At 38.4% G+C, this 26,657-nt stretch overlaps 1 protein-coding gene across 1 annotated transcript; it reads right to left on the bottom strand.

Annotated features, from left to right (window-relative positions):
- Positions 1–408: 408 nt before the first annotated feature.
- On the bottom strand, positions 409–26,420 carry CPO (carboxypeptidase O). The gene is made up of 9 exons (XM_045560245.1): positions 26,275–26,420; positions 17,293–17,392; positions 13,563–13,664; positions 11,043–11,147; positions 9,995–10,105; positions 8,697–8,787; positions 7,409–7,611; positions 1,600–1,684; positions 409–773 (listed from the first exon to the last, which is right to left on the bottom strand). Exons 1-9 carry the CDS (start codon positions 26,340–26,342, stop codon positions 511–513), a joined length of 1,128 nt encoding a protein of 375 aa, XP_045416201.1. The 5' UTR covers positions 26,343–26,420; the 3' UTR covers positions 409–510.
- Between the last annotated feature and the right edge of the window lie 237 nt (positions 26,421–26,657).

Below are 26,657 nucleotides of genomic sequence, written 5' to 3' on the forward strand. Positions count from 1 at the left end.
GCCTGCACATTGAGACTTGCTCTTCTGTTGTTCTTTCTCTTCCACCATACCCGTGAGTGTGTGCCTGTCTTAACGTGCTAGAGGAGAAGATGCAGGGAGCACAGCCATAGTTCCTCATCCCGGCCAAAGCTATTCTAACTAGCTGACGGCTAGCCAACCCCAAGAGTGAGTTCAGCCAGGATCAACCAGCTGTCCCGAAACTGACTACAGATGCGTAAGCGAGCACAGCCAAGATCAGCAGAACTTCCTCCCTGGCCTATACATTGGCAGCACTAGGTTTTAGAGGGTTTGGTTTGGAGCATTATTGTTGCAATAATTAACTAATACTATCCTCTTATAAAGTAATAAAAATTAATTACCAGCAAAACAAATATTGAAATGCAAATGTGATTCTTCTTTATTAAAATAGGAAGTATTTTAATTAAATTATTTGGTTTCCCTACCACCACAGCACACCTTGCCTCCAACCACGTCCATGTCCCTGCATTGAACAGACCAGGTAGGATGCACTCAGGAAAGACAAGCAAAGGACAACAGCAAGCTCAGCACCAAAGTGCCAGATGTCACCCTCCTGGCACTGCTCGAGGGCCAATACTTCGCATGCACATCATCCAGGATCGAGAGCACGGCCTCCATGGTCTCCTCACAGGTGGGCTGGACCTGAGCTTCAGGTAGGATAAACCCAAATGTACCATTGTCCCTCAGCTCAAACGTGAATGAGAAGGGGATCCCGATGTCTCGAGCCCAGTCTCTTGAAGACCCTGATGTGGCATCTACAAGTGAAACACGAAGGCAAAGGTAGAAATTGTACTTTAAAAAGACAGATTTGTGTAGCCATTTCAGGGAATAAAGGTTCAATCAGTAAAATATTTCACATGATGGTCTTAGGTACAACTGTCTTCTCCCTGTCCTTGACAGCAAGCAAACCCCCTGAGGGCAGGGAACACATCTTAGGCAGCCTCCCTGCCCCCACGGTCCCTAGCACTGTGTCTGGCACTTAGAGAGGTTTGGTTCAAGTTTCTTAGCTGAATCAAAGACTAGGGAAGATAACAATGCAAGGCAAGAGTGAACTGACTCATATAAAGGAACAGAAACAAGACAACTCACAGGAAAAATATTACCTAGGTGGGCCCATGGAAGGTGGAGGAGGTAGAGGTTGGGGCTGAGAAAGCAGTGCATTCTCCTTTCAACTAAATTCTTTCCTTTTAGATCCTTTCTCCAGACCCCACCCTGCCCTGCTTTCTTAGCCTGATGGGTCCTCTAGGAACTGAATCAACTGACCAAGGGTCAGTGGACAGTGTCCTTCCTGTTAACTCCTGTGCCTTCTAACTTGCCAGCTCTTTTTAACTGAAGCCAGGGGAAGTTCTGGTCTGAGCCAGTGCATTAATTTTTTTTCTTTTAGCTCATACCTTATCCCTAGAGAGTGTAATTCTGGATTTGTACAGACTGCCTTTTATCCTTGGTCATTTTGATTTGTACAACTCCCTGTTGATCCCAGAAACTCTTCTATTTCTCTCCTGCCCACCTCACCACCAAAGTCCACTGACTTCTTTTGTGCCTTAGATACTATTGAAGAGGAAAAAAAAAAAAGATACTTACATAAAATATCTGCACTTGATCCAACTCTATAATTGGTTCCATACTTTGCTTTCAATGCATTTGCTGCCTTCTGTCCAACTTGAATCTGTAGGTGGGAAATGTAGAGACAGATATCTGGTGTTAAAAATAAATTCAACAATCCAAGGTTTGGTATTTTGTCCCAATCCATCTCCGGAGTTTTAGAGCATCTTTCCAACTTCCCACGGGACATCTACATCTAGGTAGCCTGCCGGTGCCTCAGCTTCAACACACTCAAATCCAGTTTCATCATCTTTCCCACTAATCTCCCACTAATAAGGCTGTTCTAACTTTCATATGATTTCTGGCCTTGCATGCTCTCCCAGATTTGCTTGTAAAATTCTGCAGGCATCTTTGATATTTCTTCTCTCAAACAGTGACCAAGTTGCATTTCCAGGGCCATCACCCTGTTTCGGACTCATTACCTCCGAATCAGTCTGTTGCATCTTCTAATGAGTTTCCCTTCCTCTCACCAATCCTTGTTCCATGGATCCCACCTGGCCTCCAGATGCAGTTTTGTAGCACAGAGCTATGACCACAGTCCTGCAGAAAAGCCTTCAGTGACTCCTGATTGCTCACTGAATTAAGTACAAGCGTCTTTCCCCTTAATTTTTGAGATCCTCTACACTGTGACCCCAACCCACCTTTCCAATACCATATTCTATACATCCACCCTAGATTATAGTCAAACTCAAGTTTTCCCACTATTCCTCAGACATGCACCACATTCCTCAGCCTCTCTGCCTTTCTTCAGGATGTTTCCTCTACCTGGGATCCCTACCTCTTATCTCTACCTGTTGAAATTCTACCTAACCTCAAAGGGCCTTCTCAAATGCCAACTTCTCCATCAGGCCGTGCCTGACTGCCCCAGCTGGATTCTCTCTCTCCCTATTTGACTCTCCCATAGACCTTCGTTCATACCTCTCTAGGACTCACCTTATTTTTTCTTATAGGTGCTTGATATTTACCTCTGATAGACTCACAGAATCTCAGAGCTAGAAGTCACACCTGTTCCCACATCACCTACCACATCACCTCACTACATGGGACATCCCTCAGAACTAGATCATTGCTAAGGTCTCTGCCTTGCTCTCAGCAGACCCTGTCCCGAGATCAGGGTCACTACTTGAAACCCAAGTCTGTTGACTGTGCTCATTGCTCTAATAAATCTTGCATAGGTCTGTTTACAGACCCTCTAAGTATTCCCCACCCTAGACTCCCCAGTTCTATATCCTACCCCCTAGATGGTATGTCCCACTCCAACACTACCAAAACCCCCTTGCCACTCCCTGCCTGGGCTGTGATCCTCATTGCTCTACCTCTGAGAGCAGCCTGGCTGCCCTTGCAGCTGCACTAACTCCCCTGACTCCCGACTTGTGGTGCGCCTAGTTTCAGATCCTGTTTCCCCTTTCCTGGCTCTGCACTGTCCAGCGGAATCCTAAGATGTCACAGGGTAGTGCTTGGGTAGGGTGGGGACAGGCCCAGTGAAATTCAAAAGAAAAACAGAAAAGGCAAGACGCGGTGTGTGGGTGTAGGGATCATACGTGACAGTTGTGGGTAGCCTTCTTAAGGCACTTGGGACTTTCTGTGTGCGGCTAAGATAAAGGAAAAAACATTCAGTTGAGCATATTTGTAAGTTTTTTTGCCTTCTCTCCACATACTACCAATAATGGCCATTCAACTTTTCTCTCCCTTCCTGAAAAGAGATTCTGAGTCCTCAGTTCATGGGTTTGTGTCGTCCAGAATTGAAATAGTGGACAGGAAAGGCCAAAGAAGCACAAGGTATAAAGCTTGTCTAATCATTTGCAGTGGGAAGAGGTACAAAAGCTGTTTGTAGAAAGAAAAAGAAGTTACGAGAGACGTGAGAGTCAGAAAGGAGATTTCTTTTCTGGAGAAAGAAATTTTGGTAAGGAAATGGGAGTTGAGGGCTAGAAGATTTCAGGGTAGCTGCTGTGTGTTATGTAGAGATGAGGCCTGGGGAAAGCTTTGCTGAGATTCACCAACTACGCTCCCTTTTGAAGTTCTTTGAGAGTCTCTAGTAGAGATTCAAACTGCTTTTAATTGTTTTTAATTCCTATGTGTTTCTTTGTATGAAACTCCATGCTAACTTGGCCACTGGGGCCTTAACGTTTATTTGGGATCACCCCAGGCTACACCTGCCATCCACATGGCTCCTTGCTTTTTTTCTTTTCTTTCCTGCAACTCTTTCTTCTTCCCATAGCCAGCCTTTACTTGCTTTATTTTCTATAGTTCCCTTCTCTCAACTCCTGTATGTGGGGTGGGAAACAGTCTTCCCAGTTTCCCCTTTTCTTTGTTGACAAAAGGACTTTTGAATTTTATTTTTTTTAACAATCCCACGAGCAATGACTATGGGGAAGTAGATAGGAGGTAAGAAATATACATGAGAAGTGTAGTTGCAAATATACATGTAGTTGCAATCCGTAGCTTATAGATCTGGTCCTGAGAAGATGAAATAGAAATCCCCTAGACTTCTGACTTTCATTTCCATCTCTGGGGGTGGAACTCCTGACTGTACTTTTCTCTCCGTCTGGCACTATATTGCAAGGCCATGTACAGCCAATTTCTCTGCAGCCCTTTTTCTCAGCTTAAAGGTACTTCCTAGTTAAAGTAATAAAAGCTCCTTTGCCAGTTGTACAAAGCATACATTGCTAAAAACCTCTAGCCCATTTAATAACTCCTTCTCTGGGCCCAGAGAATTTCCTATGGGCATATATTCACAGGCAGACACACGACAACATTGGTTAAGGCCTTGGCCTGTTGGGGGCTGGGGGGCAGCTTGAGATGGAGCTCAGAGGTTGATATGGAAAAAGTTCAAACTGAAAAGAATGTAAGCATGTAAAACATTAGAATTCTTATAGCTATTCTAATTTCCAGAGCAGTTTAGAGAGGGGCTATATATAGTCATGTTTCTCCTGCACACTGATTGCCAAGTTGTCTATCATGCCGTATAATATTTACCATGATTTCTACAAATTTTTGGTTTTGTAAATATATAGAGATTAATTACTAGTCTCTGCTGGCTGTAAATAGTACTAGAAATGGAAATCTCCTTGGAGCAGTTGGCTTGATTCTATATCTCTGTGCACTCTATCAAAGCTTATCCCCCAAGAATCTAAAAACACTGCTAAGTAGCTTCAATCAGGTGGACACATGTTAGCAAAATTTTCACACCTTTTATTGAAAAGGCTTGGAGATGACTACTTATGAGAACTCTTCAGCACCTGAGACTGTAAGACATACTGAATTGAAGGCATCATTCTCAATTTGATTTACCAATTTCTGCATATAGTACTGAGAAGTTGCCAGGAAGCCAGTAGTGGCCATGTCATTGCCCCAGGACCCTCCTGACTTCTTGTTCCCCCTAGCCTGTGGCCACAGGGCTCTAACCAGACAGCCTATCAACAGCACAAGACCCTCTATCCTTTGAATACGAACCTTGCAAAATGGTCATGTAGTCTCTGTTTTCCTGAACCAATCAGAGAATGAAGTACCCAAGACAAATACTGGAGTATACTGGCCTCTTTTCTTCTGCTAGCGGGAAACCCCTTTCCACCAAGTATCTACAGTGGCCTGTCTTTGGATATTCATTTGTGTTTGTCACAGATTCCTTTAAGCAGAAAGTAGAAATCTACAATAAATATCACAGAAACTGGGGCTATTCTGGGCTTCTTGACCAAAATCTCTGTTTCTATAGATTCCTTTATTGCAGAAATAGAACTTCCAGGGCTCACAAAAGAGGAAACAGCACAGAGCTGACTGGGAATCTAAATTGATAATGGCTCCTAGGAGTTGCTAAGCCTTTCTGAGCAGACAGAGACAGTGTGAGGTAGTAGGATGATGAGTGTGGCCTCTGGAGTTCAAAGACATGAGTTTCAGCTCAGACTCCACCATTTCCTGTCTATAGGGTTCTGGAAATAAAGTTAACTCAAGGTTGCAGTTTCCACATCTCCAGAGTGAGCTTAGTATATTCCCATGAGGGTCAAATGAGATAATGGCTGTAAAATCCCTTTGTAAATTGTAAAGATTCAGGCAAATGTTAGTTATTTTCATATTTTGCAAAATGATCATTTAGTACAAGTATTCCTGGACCAAGAAAGAAAAAATAATTGCAAGAAAGTCATGTGCGTGGTGTTGGGTGTTTTTGACTAGTCAGGGAAGGGCTCCCTCTAGCAAAAATCTATGGTGGCTTTTCTTTTAGCATCCAAACCTTGTGTTTTATGAGTCATGTTCCAGTGGGAGAGGGACAGGTGGTGTAACCTAACCACAAGGTCACCACACCTCTCTGGTATTAAGAACAGAGCAAGCTTAGTCCCAACCCATCCCAGAATTTGCTATAATGAGAAGTGTATTTAGAAAAATAAACAGATAAACAGAAAATAACAAGTGTTGGCCAGAATGCAGAGGAATTAAAACCCTTGCACACAGTTGGTAGAAATATAAAATGGTGCAGCCTCTATGGAAAACAGTATGGTGGTTCCTCAAAAATTAAAAATAGAATTACCATATGATCCAGCAATTACACTTTGGGTATATATCCCAAAGAATTGAAAGCAAAGTCTAAAGAGATCTTTGTATACTCATTTTCATAGCAGTATGATTAACAATATGGAAGCAACCCAAGTGTGCACTGATGGATGGATGGATGGATGGATGGATAGGATAAACAAAATGTGATATATACAGACAACAAAATATTATTCAGTCTTAAAAAAGGAAGGAAATTCTGACACACCTTACAACATGGATAAACCTTGAGGACATTATGTTAAATGAAATAAGCCAGTCATAAAAAGACAAATACTGTATAATTCCTCTTTAGGTGTCTAGAGTAGTCAAACTCATTGACATAGAAAGAAGAAGAGTGGTTTCCAGGAACTGGCATAGGGGAAAATGGGAAGTTGTTGTTTAATGGGTGTAGTTCCAATTATGCAAGATGAAAAAGTTCTGGTGATTGCTTGCACAATAATGTGAATATAGTTAACACTACGGAACTGCATATTTAAAATGGTTAAGATGGTAAATTTTATGTTACGTTCATTTTACTACAATTAAAAATTGAAAAAAAGAAAAAGAAAACAAATACTACAATTTGCAATTCTAAATTTACCCTCCCTTTGACTTGTGTCTGTTGTCCTTTGGCTCACACAAGGGCAAAGAGCCCAGTCCTTTTCAGCATTTCTGCCCGCTGGTGCTTGGGTAAACACAGCTTCAGAGAAGGACCCAGATGAGACGAAACAGTTTCCCTGCTCCAGCTTGCATTTCACTAGGACTTCCCCTTACAAATAATCCTAGGCAAATACTGGAGGAAGAGTTTAGAAGAAAATAGAGCATTGTGTTTAGCAGAGAAGAGAGCAGATATTATTTAGCCATGTTATTTTAGATATGCCATATTCCACTAACAGCTGGCAAGTTCTTTAAAGCACGGTTCAAAGCTGTAATTGCTGAACGGAGCTGCAAGAGAATTTACAGAAATGAAAGCACATTCCTGGAGATTATTAACATAATCATCTCATTTATATTATAGATGAATACCTAAGATGTCTCCCAACTTGACACTTTATGAAACAGGTAGTTAATTAATGTAGGTAAAGCAGCGTTTAACCCGAAGCCTTCCCAGCAGGCTTCTGGCAAAGTGCAAAAGCAGGAAAAAGAAAATAAGGAAGAGCAGAGAGAACAAAAGTGGGACTGGAGCCCAAATCTTGGAAATGGAAATCAGAAAATGGAAGGCAGAGGTCCTACCATGTCCTACTAAGAGGTATTGTGGACTTACCAGTTCTTCGTGGTTACTTGATTTATTTTGGGTATAGCCATAAGGTGTGAGAATAAACTGCCCATAAGAGTGCATGGTCAGGAAGCACAAAATGTTGTCCTTCTCGCTCTCTACAAAGCTAGAGACAGCTTTAGTCTCTGGTTCAGACACTGGTCCTGTCCCACAGAATGTTAAATCTTGGCAGTCTCTAGATGCACCAACACCTGGAACATATAGGAAACCACAAAGATGGTTTCATATCTCAGTTTAGAAATGACGGAGGACAAAAAGCCATCGTCACTCAGGGCATCTGTGGGGGAAATCAGGGCTTGCCCTTGGTCATCTAAGTCCTGGCTAAATTAATCACTGACAGGATAGTCATTCTAGAAGGAAATCAGAAAGGCAAGAGGGCTGATGTTAAGATTTAGAAGCAAATTCCATATTTGCATGGCCCAGTAAAGAAGATGCAAAATGAAATGACATTTCAACAATCTTTTACTTAAACCTGTGGCGGGCCCTGAAACAAATAGCTAGGAGCCAGTTCTTGGGTTCCTAGGCTTGAGTCTCATTAGAGCTACTTGGCAAGGACATAAGTAGCCAGTCCTCTTCCTTAATAATAATAACGATTAAGAATTGAGCACCTTTTATGTGCTGGGTACTTTGCCCAGCCCCTCCTGTGTAGCATCACATTTAACCACAATAACCTACTGATAAGGAGGGATTATTGTGACTCACATTTTACATAAGAGAAAACTAAAGCAGAGAGATGAAGCAATTTTTCCAAGACCACACAGCTGCCAAGTCTCAATGTTAACCTCTACCGTCTGGTTAATGGCAATGCTCTTAGCCGTTCCCGCCTCTTTATTTGCTTCCAATCCACTGGGCATTCTGAGATTCAGAAACAGGAAAATGCCATAAAAAGAAGAAAATGTTTGCTTTGTTTACTGTCCACCCCTGCTGTAAAATAATCTGCAAGGATAATTCTCTGATTCTTCTTTTCTTTATGATAATATGTATATTTGAAAACAAAGGGATGGACTTCAAACATATTCACACCGGTCAAGGTCTACTTTGTCCTTGTATAGCCAACCTCACTTGAAGAGAGTCCTGCCCTCAAATGTTGATGACTCTCACTGTCTAGATAATATCATCCCTTTAAAGGGACTGTAACTGGTCAGGAAGCCTGGAAAGCTGTATAAAATTAGATGTTTATCTTCCAAAATTATATCTTTAGTAATTCGCCTCTTTTCTTGCTTCTCAGCTCTATTTATTTGTTCATCAATTCAGCTACTAAAAATGTAGTACTTACTACACCAAGATACATTGAAATTTCGGTTGAGATCCGACCCAAAACATGTGCCATTATCATGGGATGAGCGGGATTTCCTCCAAAGACGATCCTGTAACAGAGGAACAGAGGGCTGTTGCCATTCTAAGGTTTCATAAATCACAGTGCTAGTGATGATAGGTGGTCCTTGAACATGAGAAATGCTTCCTAGGATTATCTGGAAGAATGTGCCTTTAACATTCTGAATGTTAAGTCATCATCTGTGTGTGTAATGTTTGGTCCCGCAGATGGGCCAGCAAATCCCAATAACAGCAGGAACATCTGTACAACCCAAAGTGCACATACATGTACACCGTCCAGTTGGAGGAGGTGGCGTGGCCTTTTCCTCACCAGCAGACTCACAGTGTCTGCGGATGTGATCCGCTTACTCAGGGAACACTCCAGAGACATTTTTTACATTCAAGTGATACAGGATGAAAGGGAAATAGCTTGACAGATGGAAAAGGCCATTCCAGGTGCATCAGATACGGTCTCTGCACATTTCTGGATGCCAGAGACTGATGAGTGGAGATGGGGATGATGACAAGTGTCACCAGACAAGCTCAGAGGGAGGACTTGATTCACACACCAGGCCAGAAAGGCTGTTCCAGAGAAAAGGGGCCCCTGCCGGGCCTTTGGGGTAGTGAAGGGATAGGGGGAGCAAGGAATGCTCTCCAGGAACACGGGCCCTTATTTGTGGAGTGATACGCTTAGGAACACTTTAAAGAGAAAGTTCTCTCTACATAAAAAGCTTGTATGAAATATTTGCCCATGTGTGAATGATCACACTGAAAAAATGTAGGCTAGTATCTCCCATAAATTCTAGGGGGGAAAAAAAGAAAAATGTAGGCTGGTTTTGTATTTGTGCATCATTCATTCCCCTCCTGCTTCTAGAACTGATATGAAGTGGATGCAGGTTGGTGTACGAATTTTTTTTTTTTAATCAATACACTCTTAATTGGGTGGCAGGCAATCCACACACATTAAGAAGACAGAGGAAGAGAAAAGTTTAATCAGACTGGAACACTGGGAGTATGTCAAAAACAAACAAGGAAAAAAACCTGTGCTGGATTTCAACTCTAAAAAGGCATTAGGCTTCCTCAGTCCTAGACCTGACTTAGATTGTTTGCTTAAAAAACGTTAAGCAGATTTTTATCCCAAATGGGGTTTCTTTCTTTACATAGGTACAAAATATTTTTATAGCTGGAATGGCTGAGGTTGAAAAGTGAGTTGAGTTTTAGTTCGGGAATACATCCCAAGACCAAACTCAGTGTACTCACAGTTGTCCATGAGTAGATATAACCATCTATGTTAAGAACGGGAAGCACGTAGAAGTCCAGGTTCCTAAGGAACCCGCTTATCCTTGAGTTGTCTTTATAGTTTTGTAGAATCTGAAAATCAAAGAAACATTTAGAATGATTCCAGGGAGGGGTCTTTTCTCTCTTAATTTTCTACCAATTTTAACTTAATCCTAAGAGGTGACTGCACATGACACCTCCACCTTCAGCCCCCAGTCCTTCCTCAGTTGTCTTACCCCCATATGGTAGTGTAGCGGTTCTGACACCTTCTCATGCGTCACAATCACCTAGAGAACTTGTTAAAACACAGATTGCTCTGTTCTGCTCTCCCTTGCCCCTGCCTAACTTCTCACCCCTTGCCCCTGCCTAACTTCTCACCCCCTAACCCCTGCGCAGTTCTAATTCACCAGGTTTGAGGTGGAGCCCAAGAATTTGTATGTCTAGCAAGTTCCCAGTTGATAATGATGCTGTTGGTTTGAGGAACTACTTTTTGTGAGTTTTTTGTGTTTGGGTTTCTAAGAAGACTGACCCCAAAAGTATCCCATATTACTCTTAAAGGCTTCTTACTCCCTCAAGGGAGGAGTACGAGTAATACACACACATTCACTATGTTAGGTATTTTCCATATGCCAAACCTCTTAATCCACACAACAGAGCCACAAAGTAGTCATTTCATACTCCTTTTACAGATGAAAAACTAGGGGTCCTAGTGTTAGAAAATTTGTCCAATACTAGCCAGAGCCAGGATTCAAACTCATCTCTGACTCCCAGAGTGTATCTTCTTCTATTAATACATTTAGATATATTTACCCTCCAATAAAAATGATTTTGCATACACTAGAAAGATACCAGAATATTAACTCAGTTATCAGTGAAGCTACTGATAATCCCATTTGACTTGAGGTGAAGGATTAGTTCAGTAAAAAGTGCATTGCTAACATGTGAAAGAAGTGTGTTTTCTAAGTAATGAAGAAGTGACAAGTATTTTATGGGGATGGTTTACCACGATGAGGAAGCTAAAGACACTTACTTCTTTCACAAACCATTGGCAAAAAGCCGGGGCAATCCATTCCCTGGCGTGAATTCCACAGTCCATCCAAATGATCTTCTTGGGGTCGTTGGATGATTGGCTGATCTGGAGGAGACATCCGTGCTCTATTACCAAACAATCGCTTATTATCATAAGCCACTGAACAAATTTATCAGGTTTTTTATTTCCCTAGAGGTCCCTTTCTCATTCCACTCTGTGGTTTCAGGAAGGAGGCAAGGATGCTGATGGAGACGCCCACCAATACCACCCTCGCCTCTGCTACTCTTGTTCTCCTGCCGGTTTCCTTGGTGGTTGTTCTCAGGACCATGCACGACTTCGCATGGCACCTGCTCCAACAATGGTCCTCCCTATACCCTAAATATTCCCTGGCTATAAATAAAGGCATTAAATCCTCCAAGCCAAGAGGCTAAATCTGTATAAACCTTATAAAACTTTTGCACATAAAGTTCACACAGAGTGGTAAAGTGCACAAGAGGTAATGTTCGAGAATCTAAAGTATTTAAAAATGAATCCTAATCTTTGCTTAAACTTCTTGAAACTTCAGACGGATCCAAATACGCAATCTCCTGCAACACTTACTAAATTCCCCTTCCCCTCAGAGACTGCCCCACTCCCAGCCAGCCCAGTCTTCTTTCCTCTCTCCCCATTTGTTATTTTTGTACATCAGTGCAGCCGCACTCCAGCAAGAAAGATCCCTCCTCTTTCAGAGCAGTGGGGAGGTGGGAATTCATCCAGCAACTGCGGATTCTCTTTGGTGGAGAAGACACTGTGAATACGCCCATGTTTGTAACAGCCACATCTGTTTTGAATTTGTAAATGGCCTAAACCAGTGCTATTTGTTCAAAGCCATTGGGAGCTGGGCTGATGAAGGCTCTCTTCCTCTTCATGAAAAACTTACAAATTGAGATAAATATGTGGCTGGATCTGTCATCTTTAAGCAGTTTTCTCCTTTAGCCTCACCTATTTTTCAAAGCTGCCAGGAGAATTCCTAATCCACCTCTTACCTTAATTTTCTCTTATAATTATCCCTTTTATGAGTACATGTATGTTAATTACATGTTTATCGTTATTGTCTCTTTATTATGTCCTCATTCTATTATTTGTAATATGCCCTGGGCAGAGGATGTTTAGTTGTCTTTTTGGCTGCTTTAGCTCAGAGGTTGGGGCCCTACAGAAAATCAGATAGGCAAGTGCCCCACCCTTAATATGTCATATGTCGATCAATCTCCCACAGGATCCCTGAGTAAATTCTATTTCAGAGCCAATATATTTTTTGTAGTTGTAGATAACTCTCAAAGTTGGGGCTGTGCTTTGCAAATTAACACATCTGCACTAAGTAGTAAGAGGGCAGTGAACTGAGTAAAAAATGCTAGTTCCTAATGCCAGGCTACTTTGGCAGTGGTTCTTGAAGAGTGGTCCCAGACTAGCAGTGGCAACGTCACCTGGGAACTTGTTATAAATGTACTGTGGTTCTAGAACTTGAGTGTGTGTCAGAATCACCTGAAAGAGAGCTCATTAAAACAGATTGCTGGGCTTCCCCCACTGCCCCCCACCCCCACCCAGAGTTTCTGATTCTGTAGCCCCCATGGCCTGAGAATGTGCAGTTCTAATAAGACCCCAGGTGATGTGGATGCTTCTGACCCAAGGACCACCCTTTCAGAACCATAGGTTGGTACACAGGTTGTGAACACTGGCTACACGTTAGGATCACCTGGGGAGCTTTCAAAGCATTACTGGGCCCATCCTGGAACTATTAGCTCAAGTCTAACCTAATTATGTGGGGCCCAGGCATCAGGGTGACTCAGTGGGTCCCAGGTGATCTGAATGTGCAGCCAGTATTGAATACCACAGGTCCAGAACTGGGAGCCCAGAGGTCCTGGCCCTGTGCAAAAATGGCCATTTGGTCCCAAACATTTTTTGTCATGTCCCGTGCAAAAGGGGTAGGAGACCCTGGAGACCTGGTTATGTCCCGGCTATGCTACTATTTGGCCGTGTGACCTTTCACAAGTCCCCTCACTCCTCTGGGTCTTTGTTCCCTTAAGCATAAAAGGAAGGAAGCAAAAATGAAGGTTTTCTATGGTTTTCAAACATTTTTATGGAAAAAAATTGTGTTTTTTAAAAAACAACATTTTACAAAAAAAGAAAGAAAACAACAACAATTTAAAATACAGATTAAAAGTGAACCATCTCTGGTTGGAGCATGAGTGGGCATTGTCCACTTCCGAGCTATGCTGTTTTTCTGTCCTACCCCTGTGGTCCCACCCAGCCGTCCCAGTTCTCTTTACCCATGAACTTGATTCCACCCAGATGATTAAGGCATAAGCATCTAGAAGTTTTGAATTTCAAAAGCCCAGTTTGTGGCAGAGAAGGCAAAGTCTCTTTGTATTGCTTCTTTTAACCTTTTCCACGTTTCTGGCCAGAGCCATTGAGTAGTAATAAACAAATATCCTTGGATTGGGTAATTCTCCCAGCAAGGTAATTCTCAGCCTTCTCACTCACCTTCAGATAATACATAGGCCGGGCCTCATAGGTCATTCCTAGGAAATGCTGTGTCACCACTTCTGGGTACTCCTCGCTGATCTGGCTCATCCACCAATAGATCTGAAACAGCCAGGGAGGACTGTGGCTATCAATAGGAACATCGTCTGCCTGCCTCTGATTAAGATGACTGTTTCCTTCACTGAGACATTGAACTCTGCACTCTTTGCTCTAGATTGCAACAGCTGTATGATAAACAAAACAGAAAACTAAACCAATGACTTTATTACCTCCTGCCTTTCCTTTTCTTTAAACATCTGCTCTGCCACTAAGTCTTAGGACACCTTGTTGAACTTCACAAATAAGTTACTGAGAATTAACAATTTCAATAATCTGTCAGTAATGCTTCTGAAACACTGTAGAACAACACAGCCTTCAAATCACCACCAGACTTGGGTTTCATGTGGCACACAGTCATGCCAGAAATTCCAGGTCAGGCTTATTTTGCAGGATCTTCTTCCATCTTTATGGATCCCAACAATATCCTTTGCTAATGTCCGCAGTTCCAAGATTAAGGAAGACCTGGGTATGCCCTTCCCAAAACATGCCAACAGAAGTTTCTAAACTAAGCCCCAGTTAATCATTTTGATTCAATGGAGTAGACCTGAATATGTGCTGATTTAATTACAAGTCTTACACCATGCTCAGAAAGTCTTATACCTTGGCCTGGGAGTCCATAACTTGGGGTTCCATAAGGGTGAATGTAATCAGATAATTCACAAACATAAGACATATTCAAACAGTCATCAGCCTCTCACAGGATACCTCTCATGTTCAATTTCTATATTTCTCAGAGTTGACATCTCTGAGTGACAACAACCAAGAGTTATGGCAAATAATAGTTAATTGGTGGTAACAAATATACTACTTGAAAATTTTTATTTCTCAATTGACATCCATCTTAGCATAGAATATCTGTAAATAAAATGCATTATTAAAACAGTGTTAATAATACTTAAGTGGGAATATTTTCAATTAGTCTATTAACTGAAAGAATAACAGCTTATCACACGGGTATCGTGTGTGCATCCGTGATGGGACTAGGTTAGATGCAGATGCCTTAAGTCTGGGGAGAGCTACAAATAGCAGCCAGTAGCAGCAGCAGCCATTATTAGGTCATTAAATATGAAATGTCTGATTTTGCATCAAAAGTTTCATTTATTATATCTTAAACAAGAATCAGTGCAATTAATCAAAGTATATGCCTAAACTATAGACACAGTTTTGTCATCTTAGCTTGTTTATGTCAACAGTGAAGAAGTCTGGAGAGTGAGTGGCAATGAAATCACAAAAGGAATTATTTACAGCTTGTTGAGAATTGAATAATTTTCCTTGTAAGAAGTGGTCCTAAGTATGGAAGAAGTGGTAGTTGGTGCAAGTTCTGATGAATATGGTAGATGACAGAGAGTGTCCAAATCCAGCCTCTGTAGTTTAAGCAGTGTTGTTTGTGCAACATGTGGTCAAGTGTTGTCTTGCAAGAGGATTGGTCCATCTCTATTGACCAATCTCACCTGTTTAATTGCAAGTATCCTCATCATTTCATCCAGTTGGTTGCACTAGACATCCACTGTAATCTACTGACCAGGTTTCCTGAAGCTGTAGTGGATAATACCAGTGCTGGACCACTAAACAGACATCATTAGCTTTTTTTTGATGAATATTTGGTTTTGGACTGTGTTTTGGTGCTTTATGTTTATCCAACCATTGTTTCAAATGCTTGTGATTGTCAGAAGGAATCTATTTTTTTATTACACGTAACAATAAGGTGTAGAAATGGTTTGTCTTTGGGTCATGACAGCAAAGAAAAGCAAATTTCAAGATGATGTTTTTGATGCTCATTTAATTTATGTGGTATCCATTTATCCAGCTTTTTTACCTTGTCGATTTGTTTTAAATGGTCTAATATTGTTGAAATAGTAACGTCAGACCTTGTTAATTTACGTGTAGGTTGAGATGGATTTGCTTCTGCTATAGATTTTAGCTCATTATTATTCACCTTGGACTCAGGTCACCCACGTGATTCATGTTTAAGATTAAAATCACCAGAACAGAACTTTTCAAACCATCGACATACTATGTGTTCATTAGTCACATCTCTTTCAAACACTTTGTTGGTATTTTGAGCTGTCTGCACTGTATTGGTTCTATGACAGAACTCATACTTGAAAATAACACAAATTTTTGACTTATTGTTTTTAAAAAAACTTTAAAAGATAATCACAAGTCAAACCATGTGTTTGAAAGAATGGGGATGTACCTTCACAATAAAAATAAAACAAGAAGTGTCAAAGTGAAATGTCAGAGAAATCAACTGTCAAACTCAGTACTTAAGGAAATCAGACATTTCATACTTAATGACCTAATATTTATTGCTTAATCAGTACTGTAGTGGGATAGTTTATTTCATTTACTCCCACAACAATGCTGCAAAATAGATACTACTATTCCTATTTCACAGATGATGAAACCGACGATCAAAGAGGTTAAAAGTCTTGGTCAAGATCACCTAGCCAACAAGTGGCCAAGCCAGGTGTGAGCCCATCTCTGATACCAGAGCATAAGTTTTCCATGGGCCGTACTGGACCTTGTTCAAAATCATAGAACCTTCAGTACCTTGGGTGATTGTTACAGAAGAAAATATAAATTCTTTCTTGTACTCTTTGAAAAAAATTCTAGAAAATATCAATATATTCCCAAATGCTGAGAGAATAAATTGATAAAGCCTGTTTGGAGGATGACTTGTGTGTTTATATCAAAAATTTATATGTGTATATCCTTTAGCCCAACAATTTCATTTTTAGAAATTTACATCTCAAAAAATGCATAGTGTCATACACACACATATAGTAGCTAATTTTTCACTGTATCTTGTTTTGGAAACCACCAAACTTATCTTAGTAGCAGCACAGATATTTCTTTGATAAAACAGTTTTCTCTTATTAAGAACTGATGCCCATGCCCCTTGCATTCTCCAAGAAATACTATGTTTCCAGCTAAATGTGATTCAATCAGAAGGCTTCTCCATCTCACATCTCACACCCATATAAGCACCAACCCTACCCTGCTTAAACCTGCAAACAAAAACAAAGATTAATTAATTCTGGTTCATATTCATGCTAGTAAAACTTACTCATTGGGATTTTCTTGTCTTCCTTTTTCTTTCTGTTATCAATTTACTTTTTTTTATTTTATTTTTTTGAGACTGGGTTTTGCTCCGTCACCCAGGCGGGAGTGCACGGGTGTCATCATAGCTTGCTGCAACCTCAAATTCCTGGGCTCAAGCGATCCTCCTGCCTCAGCCTCTCAAGTAACTGGGACTACAGGCACACAACACCAAGCCCAGCTTATTTTTCTATTTCTTATAGAGACAGATCTCACTATGTTGCCCAGGCTGGTCTTGAACTCCTGGCCTCAAGCAATCCTCCTGCCTCAGCCTCCTAAAGTGCTAGGATTATAAGCATAAGCCACCAAGCCTGGCAATTTTCCTTTTTATTTCATCTCAGCAGGTTTTGCAGCTTCAGTTGTGGTGTTGGCTGTGATGTTTGGGAATCCCTTGAACTCAGTGCACAGACACATCCTAACACCCACATTTTGAGCCTCTCTAATCCATGGTTACTAACAGTGAACCATCCCCTGCGCATCCTTAAGCAGGCTGTGACACCACCAACTGCCCCCATGAGTCCTTGCTCACCTCCTCCATGGTGTGATATATGTTATAGGAATAGGTCTCCAGGCTCCTCCACCCACTCGCTGTCTGGTCTACAACTTCTTGTCTGTATTGTGCTAAGGATCTGAAAAGGAAAGAAAGTAAGACAAAAGGCAGTGATGAAACTGGGATATCCTGAGGGCTAGAAGGTTGGTGGAAAAGGTCGTAGAAATCAGCATGCACAGGACTTGGAGAACAAAAACGAGTGCTGGAGTGTTGGCCCTGTAACTTACGGACTGTGAGACCCTGGGCAGCTGTCCAGCCACTCTGAGCGCCAGTTACATCTGTAGGGTGAGGACAAGCATTCCAATCTTACAACCTTACAAGGAGGCTAGGGTAATTCCCTAAGATGTTGAAGATAAAAATACTTTTAAACTTGTAAAAGAAATAATAAGATTGGTTGAACCAAAACTTATTATGAGACATGCACTGTTCTAAGCAATTTAAATTTCATTGACTTCTCTCTAAAACTCTGAGATAAATTGCCCTTACTATCTCCATTTCAGAGATGAAGAAACTGAATCCCAGGGAAAGTGTTATTGGGATTTAAATTCTAACAGTCTGCAATATTAACCGCTGTACTGCATATAATGGTGAGAACTCATCTTGATGCAATGGTTTATCTTTTTTAAAAAATAAACTTTATTTTTTAGAACACTTTTAGGTTCACAACAAAATTAAGTGGCAAGTACAGACTGTTCCCATGAACCCTCTATCCTCACACACACAACCTCCCCTGCTATAGACATCCCACACCACAGCGGTACATTTGTTGCAAGCAGTGAACCTACATTAACACATCATTATCCTTTTCCAAAGTCTATAGTTTACATTAGGGTTCATTCTTTGTACATTCCAAGGGTTCTGACAAATGTTTGATGACACATATCCACCTTTATAGTATAATGCAGGATAGTTTTAATGCCCTAAAAGTCCTTTGTGCTCTGCAAATACTGGTATTTTACTGTTTCCATAGTTTTGCCTTTTTCAGAATGTAATATAGTTGGAATCATACAGTGTGTAGCCTTTTTAGATTGGCTTCTTCAACTTAATAATATGCATTTAAGTTTCTTCCCTGTCTTTGCATGGCTTAATAAGCTCATCTCCTTATTGGTGCTATGTAATATTCAATTGTCTGGGTATACCACAGTTTATCCACTCATCTACTGAAGGACTTCTTGGTTGCTTCCATGTTTTGGCAATTATGAATAAAGCTCCTATAAATATCCCTGTACAAGTTTTTGTGTGGCTATGTTTTCAGTTCATTTGGGTAAATACTAAGGATCACAATTGCTGGATCATATGGTAAGAGTATGCTTAGTTTTGTAAGAAGCTGCCAAACTGTCTTCCAAAGTGGCTGTACCATTTTGCATCATCACCAGCAATAAATGAAAGTTTGTGTAGCTCCATATCCTTGTAAGCATTTGATGTTAGTGTTTCGGATTTGGGCCATTTTAATAGATGTGTAGTAGTATCTCATTGTAGTTTCAATTTGCAACTCCCTAATGACATATGAGGTAGAATATCTTCTCATATGCTCACTTGCCATCTCTGTATCTCCTTTGGTGAGGTGTCTGTTCAGGCATTTAGTCCTTTTTTCCCCCCCAACAAGGTAGCTTTTTTTTTTATTATTTCAGAATATGATGGGCATACAAATGTTTAGGTTACATATACTGCCTTTGTCCCACGTGAGTCAAAGCCACAAGGGTGTCCATCCCCCAGACAGTGCGCACCACACCCATTAGGTGTGAATATATCATCCCTTTCCCCCCACCTGACCGACACCCAATAAATCAAGTTTTTCTTTTTCTTCTTGATGAGTTTTAAGTGTTCTTCATATATTTTAGAAAACAGTCCTCTAACTGGTGTGTGTTTTGCAAATATTTTCTATTTGTGGCTTGTCTTCTCATCTTATTGATGTTATCTTTTGCAGGGTGGAAGTTTTTAATTTTGATGAAGTCCAGCTTATCAACTATTTCTTTCATAGGTTGTGCCTTTTGTGTTGTATCTAAAACAGTTATAACCATACCCAAAGTCATCTAGGTTTTCTCCAATGCCATCTTCTACAGTTTCATAGTTTTGCATTTTACATAGAGGTCTATGATACATTTTGAGGTAATGTTTATGAAGGGTCTGCAAGGTCTGTGTCTAAATTCACTTTTTTTTTACATGTGGATGTCTGCTTGTTCTAGCATTATTGTTGAATGGACAGTCTTTGCTCCGTTGTCAAACATGAGTTGACTATATTTATATGGATCTATTTGTAGGCTCCCTGGCTCCCTATTTTCTCCTTTTGATCTATTTGTCTTTTTTTTTTTTTTGCCAATATCACATTCTCTTGATTACCATAGCTTTATATTAATTCTTAAAGTTGGATAGTGTCAGTCCTTTAGCTCCATTCTTCTCTTTCAATACTGTGTTGAGTATTTTGTTCTCCTTGTAAACTTTAGAACCAGTTTGTCAATAACTACAAAATGACATGTTGAGATTTTTTTTTTAATTTAATTTTTTTTTTTATTTCAGCTCTTCATGGGGGTACAAAAGCTCAGGTTATATACATTGTCCGTGTCCCACCCATCCCCCTGAGTCAGAGCCCCAGGCGTGTCCACTCTCCAGACAGTGCGCCTGGCACTCACCATGTAGACATGTTGAGATTTTGATTGAGACTGCCTCAAATCTATAGATCAAGTTGGGAAGAACTGACATCTTAACAATATCGAGTCTTTCTATACATGAACATGGAATACACCTCCATTTATTTAGTTCTTCTTGACTATCTTTCATTAGAGTTTTGTAGTTTTCCCCATATAGATCTTTCACAAATTTTGTTTGATTTATATCCAAGTATTTCATTTTGGAGGCTGCTGATACAAATGGTAATGTGTTTTTTATTTCAATTTTTACTTGTTAATTGCTGTTATATAGGAAAGCAATTGACTTTCATATGTTATCTTTGTATCCTACCACTTTGCTATTATATAATCGCTTAGAAGTGTTTGTGTTGTTGATTTTTTCTCATTTTCTACATAGGCAATCATGTTATCTGTGAACAAAGATGATTCGTTTTCTTCATACCCAATCTATATACCTTTTATTTCCTTTTCTTGTCTTATTGCATTAGCTGGTACTTCCAGTACAGTGTTGAAAAAAAGTGGTGAGAGGGGACATCCTTGCCTTGATTGATCTTAGTGGGAGAGCTTCATGTTTCTCATCATTAAGTATGATGTATCATTAAGTATCTTTAAGGAGATGTTCTTTATTAATTGTAGAAGTTGCCCCTTTTTTAAAATCATGAATGAGTGTTAGATTTTCTCAAATGCTTTTTTTACATCTATTGATATGATCATGTGATTTTTCTTCTTTATCCTGTGGACGGGATGGATAACATTAATTGATTTTTGAATGTTGAACCAGTCTTGCATGTCTAGGATAAATCCTGCTTTGTTGTGGTATATAATTCTTTTTATACATTGCTGGACTTGATTTGCTAATATTTTATTGAGAACTTTTATATCCATGTTCATGAAAAATATTTATCTATAATTTTCTTTTCTTACAATGTCTTTGATTTTGGTTTTAAGATAGTGTTGGTCTCATAGAATGAGTTAGGACATATTCTCTCTGCTTCTATAATATATCTAGAAGAGATTGTAAAGAATTGGTATAATTTCTTCCTTAAATGTTTGGTAGAATTCACCAATGAACCCATCTGGGCTTGGTGCTTTCTGTTTTAGAAGTTTATTAATTATTGATTCAATTTCTTTAATACACATAGGTTTATTCCAATTGTCTATTCATGGTTTATTTTTTAACAGTTTAATAGAACTATTCAGTGCCTTCTCTGTACCAGATACTGTGCGAATACATAAGAGAAGACATTTATACACAGTATATAATTTTATTCTCACTACAACCCTATGAAGTGTTATTATCCATGTTTTACAAATGAAGAAACTGAGACCAAGAGAAATTAAGAACTTGCAATGAGTCACAGAGCTAGTAAGTCATATAACTAGTATCCCATACCTAAGCCACAAAAACATTTGATGAGCGTGTTAGTTTCCTAGCTTGAAAGGCCTTATTTAAGCAGCAAATGGGATTATAATTTTATTGTAAGACCATACTGATAATTCATTCACCCAGCAAGTATGTATAGAGTGATTACTATGTTAATGGCACTGAGGTATAAGCTTTTGGAGATGCTAGGGTGCAAACTTTTTTATAGTGATCCTGAATTGCAAGGAAATGTGTTAGAGATCTAATTAGCTAATGTTTCAGTGACTTTTGTCTGTCTTCCTACATTTTTTGATCATTCATAGTATTGTATCTTCTTCTTTAAGCATTCATTTCTTTATTTGTAAAATGGGAAAGATAATAGTACCTTCCCAAAGGAGTCTTCTGAGGATTAAATAAGCTAATGCATTTTTAACAATGAGCACAATATCTGACACCTAGTCAACTCCTAATAAATGTTAAAACACAGTAGTTCAAAACAAAGCAAATGCCCTATTTAGCTGCAATGATATTAAAAATAACAATTGTACAGAGAATAATTTAGCCATCCAACTGGTATTATCCTCAAACAATGCCAAACTACAAAATGTTTTGATAGAATTAATTAAAACTCAAGTTCCATTCATATCTACATAAGCCCAATAATTAGATTGACTAAATTTTAATTTTTTTACCTGGTTCATTTAGCATCATGTACCACAATAAAATACTCTAATGGAATTCAATTTCACCACATAATTCCACTATTTTAACCTTGGAGTTACATTTATTATTGTTAATTGTTAGTAATATTAATAATAATTTGGATTCAACAGAAGCTCTTTGTCCTTAAAATGCTAAATGCTTTATTACATTATTGGATGAAGTTTGGCCTATTTACCTTGTCCAAATGAAAATCTCATGAGATAGGATTATCTAAATGATTAGTTAAAACAATGAAAATGAATTTTAGAAGGAGATTAAAAGAAAAAATGTTATTTAAATTATAACAATATGTTTCTTTATGTTATTCAAGAATTCATTTCTAATGCCACTCGTTGGATTTTTTCAATAGGCAAGATTGCTTCAGAGTGAGCAGTTTTAACATAAAAATATATACTGGTGTGAGTAATATGTTGAGACTGATTGCTTTATAAAAGATTGTTATTTTACAAAGAAAATATATATATTCCCTGGTGTGTTTAAAATTAATAAAAATTCAGTCTTAACATAAATTTTCAGGGGCACATTTTGTCTTTATAAACTAATCAGCATATATATATTTTATAATAACACCAGCTAACCCTTACTGAGCACTATATTTCAGGCATTGGTCAAAGCACTTTATATTATTATATTATTTAATCCATTCAACAACCCAATGGGAATGTATTCTTACTATTTTATGCAAAGTAGTAAATACATTATGCAAAAGTAGTAATAATAGTAATAGAAAATAAGATTGCTTTCTTGTAGAGTTTAAAATCTACTTAAGACAATAAAACATAAACTTGTGAAAAACAAATAACTTAGCCATTAAATGACAAGGCATGAGGTGTGATATGCTAGTTTTTGATTAACTACCAATTAAATGGCACTCAGAGTATATTAAGGCCAGGAGAGGGAGAATTCCAAACTCAGGCATAGCCAGTGATAATAACAACCAACATTTTTCTAGCAATTACATATGCAGAACTGTTCTAAGAACTTGATAGCTCTATATATACTTGTTTAATCCTAACAACAATTCTTAATGTAAAATGGGATCCATAAGGTAAATACTATTATCCTAGGTATTTTTTTCCTAAAGATGGTACATGGGCTAAAATATTCTTTTATTACATCCTAGAAAATACAAGTAAAATGTTTATTAACCCATTTTTTTAATCCACCCACATCTGATTAGGGTTATGAAGAGTACAAAAATAAGTACCAGCTTTTTAAAGTCACTAGAAAATAATTTTAACCCTTTTTCAGAATGGGAAGAGGAGAAGGAATGAAGCCAATGAAAAGAATATCTTTTCAGCCAGTCTCTGTCCCTCATTCCTCACACTGGCTGTTTTGCCTGGTGCATCTTGCCAGAAAAAGAGGTCATTGAAGATGCTTCCACAACAATGTGAGCACAAGGATGGTGGCTGGTCTTCCTTTCTTCACATAATTTAGCAAATGTTTGGGTTTTTCCTTATCATAGTTATAGACTCAGTGAGGTAGGAAAGAGAGTACACTAAGAAGCAGGGCTTGCACCTGGTGAATTCATGTTTCAATGAGGCTGGGATTCCCTGGCAATGTCACAACATGGAGGGAAATAAATAAAATGTAACTTAACACCCTCAAGCACCAACATTTGGCTTTCTCCCAGCTAAGGTCTGAAAAATGCGTATGTTGCTTTCTAAGCCCAGCGTTGAACTACTGTGTCCAACTCATATGCAAAGAGTGAATGGTCTGGGACTTGAGTGAAAGCCCCTTATATTAAAAGTGCTTATCATTTTTATATGAAAGTGAAGTACAATACTTAAACCTCAGAAATCCTAATGCTTTGTTCAAATGAATGTTTAAACCATATACTTGGAAAAGGCTATTCCCTGTTTCTAGGCAATTTCTTTGGTGATGCATAATACATGAAGAGAGGGGAGGAAAAAGCTGGCTAATCTCCCAAATTATCACCAGTCTCATCTCACCGATCAAATGAAAAGATTATCCTACTTTGTGTATTCTTTTTGAGCAGGAATTCATAAAATGTTTAACAGAGAAAATGATCCTTTGGGGTGCATTATTAATAAATTCTGCAGATCAAAGATGGACTGATGGAATTTTGACTGGAATGTATAAAGAAGCAAGAAAAAAAGAATGAATATTGAGGCAAATTTTGTATTTTAAATACTTAGTGAAGAAACAGTCACATGAATATTTCATGATAGTAACGTATTTTCAAACTTTATTTTTTCTGCTTACAAAATTAACATATGCTTAAAGTGGAAAATTTAGAAAGTGTGGAGAGGAGAAAAAGGAAGAGAAATGTAGAAAAGGAGAGGAAGGAATAGTTCTAATAATCCCACCTCCCTAAGTTGACCACTGTTGCTATTTTGGCAGATATCCTTTTGAGTCTTTTATCTGTGCATATATTTTTCTTAAACAGAGTGTAGATTATATCTCTAGATAATTTTGTATTCACTCCTTTCTATTCTATATTCTACCAGAGACATCTCCTCAAACCAATGAAAACTCTTTATAAACATTATATTTAATTACTGCATACTATTTGACAGTAAGTATATATTGTATAGTATCATTTATTTAAATGTTTTCTGCCATGCTGGATATTAAGGCTGTTTCCCCCATTTTTTGCCATTGTAAATAATTCTAGAGCTAATAACTTTTTATTAAATCTTTGTTCTTATTCTGCATCTTTCTTTTAGCACAAAACATACATTTCCCTATGCCATTAAAATTTTTCATAATTATTTTTCTAATAGGTGAATAATATCTCATTGTCATATATCACATATCAACATTTGCATAACCTAATATGGGACATTTAAGTTGTTTCCAAATATTATAATATTTATATTTTTTTCTAGTCTCCTTGTGCAATATGTAAAAGCCTTTGTCTCTGATTTATGAGTGAAGGATCTCAGAAAGGAAAATAAATGCACTATATATATGAAACCAAGTAAACAAATTGGAAAAATGGGAAAGAAATGTTCAAATAGATTTTTGGCATCCCATAGATCCTGAACTCTCTTTACATATCTGAAATCAGACTGTCTATAGAGATAAGGGACAAACTGAGGTCACACAATTATTCTGGGGCAAAAATTGAGGCAGGTTTCTCTGTTCTGTGACGCCAAGTTCATTGCAAGATTTCTTCTCATGAAGCAAGAGAGGAAATGCCAATTATAACCACACATACTTCATGTGATATACAAAATGGGCAAAATAATGAGCTATGCATGAACAAGGGAAAATACACTTTTTATAGGGACTATACACACACAGAGTTCAATATATATTATATATTTAGAGAAGTTATTATTTGTTAAGAATAGGGAAAGACTATAAAAGTAGGTAAGTGACATGAATGGGCAATTTATAAAATAATAAGATGAGTCATAAATTAGACAAAACATTTATTCTTATTATAAATCAACAAAATACAAAGGAAGTCAACAGTGGGTATTTTTCACTTGTCAAATTGTCAAACACTTAAATAGTACTTTCATAAACTATTGTTGGAATCATAAACTTACACAATCTTTCTAGAGGGCAATTTGGCAATGTGTAGCAAGATCCTTAACTTTTTTCAGCCTCTGACCCAGTAATTTCATTTCTCATAATATATATTAGAGAAATAATCAAAGATTTGCAAAAAAGAAGTTTTATATAGCTAGTTGCTCATCATAGCATTATTTGTAAAAATGAGAAAGTAGAAATTGACTAAATGACAAAACATTATTAGCAATTGCAATATGTCTTTAATGAATTATGAATGCCATAGGAAAATTTCTATAATACAATTTAACTGAAATATTTTAGCAATAGTACTGTATACATAATTAGCTATCTATCTAACTATCCAAAAACATTAATAGTAATTATCTCTAGGTGAAATTATTTGGTAATTTTAAACATTTTTCTTAATAATTAGAATGATGTGATTTATCCATTGAGAAACTATGAAAATGAGGGATATAGAGTTTTTATTACAATTTCCTTTTTCCAATCACAAAACATGACATATCTATTGGTATTTGTCATACATTGTACAAGGAAATGTTTGTTAGAAATTTATTCATTTATTCCAGTATTATTAGAGGATTATTATTATTCAATGATAAAGATTCAGTGATTTTTATTACTCTCATCTCATGGTGGTGTGTGAGGGTAGGAAGGAGGGAGAAGCCAGCTGCACTGACTTTGAAAAAAGCATTCATTTAGACAACTTCATAGTAGCCCCTCTTCCCACTTCACACTCACCTATTATATCCCAGTCCCCCAGGAATGAACATCCCCAAAAGGTAAAGGGTTCCAAGCAGAGACTTCATTCTTCTGCAGAGAAAGCTGGAAAATTCTGGGCCTCTCTTGCAGCTCAGTGGATCAAGTGTCCCTGAGAATGCATCAAGGCATTGGCTCCCATAGTCAAGATAAGATAAATCACTTAGTAGATGTCTCAGCAAAAAGAGACTTGAGCAATTGCTCCATTAACTCCATCATGTCCTTGAACATCTTTTTTAATAGTGGAAAACACTTTACCATTTAATATTTCAGTTCTTCCCTAAAACTAAATTTATATAAGCTCTCGACTCCACCAGATCCAGAAAGAAATTGCCTCCCCACGTAAAGTCACCTTGGAGTATTTC

Source organism: Lemur catta, chromosome 8 (genome assembly GCF_020740605.2).
Source record: "Lemur catta isolate mLemCat1 chromosome 8, mLemCat1.pri, whole genome shotgun sequence".
Classification (NCBI taxonomy): domain Eukaryota; kingdom Metazoa; phylum Chordata; class Mammalia; order Primates; family Lemuridae; genus Lemur; species Lemur catta.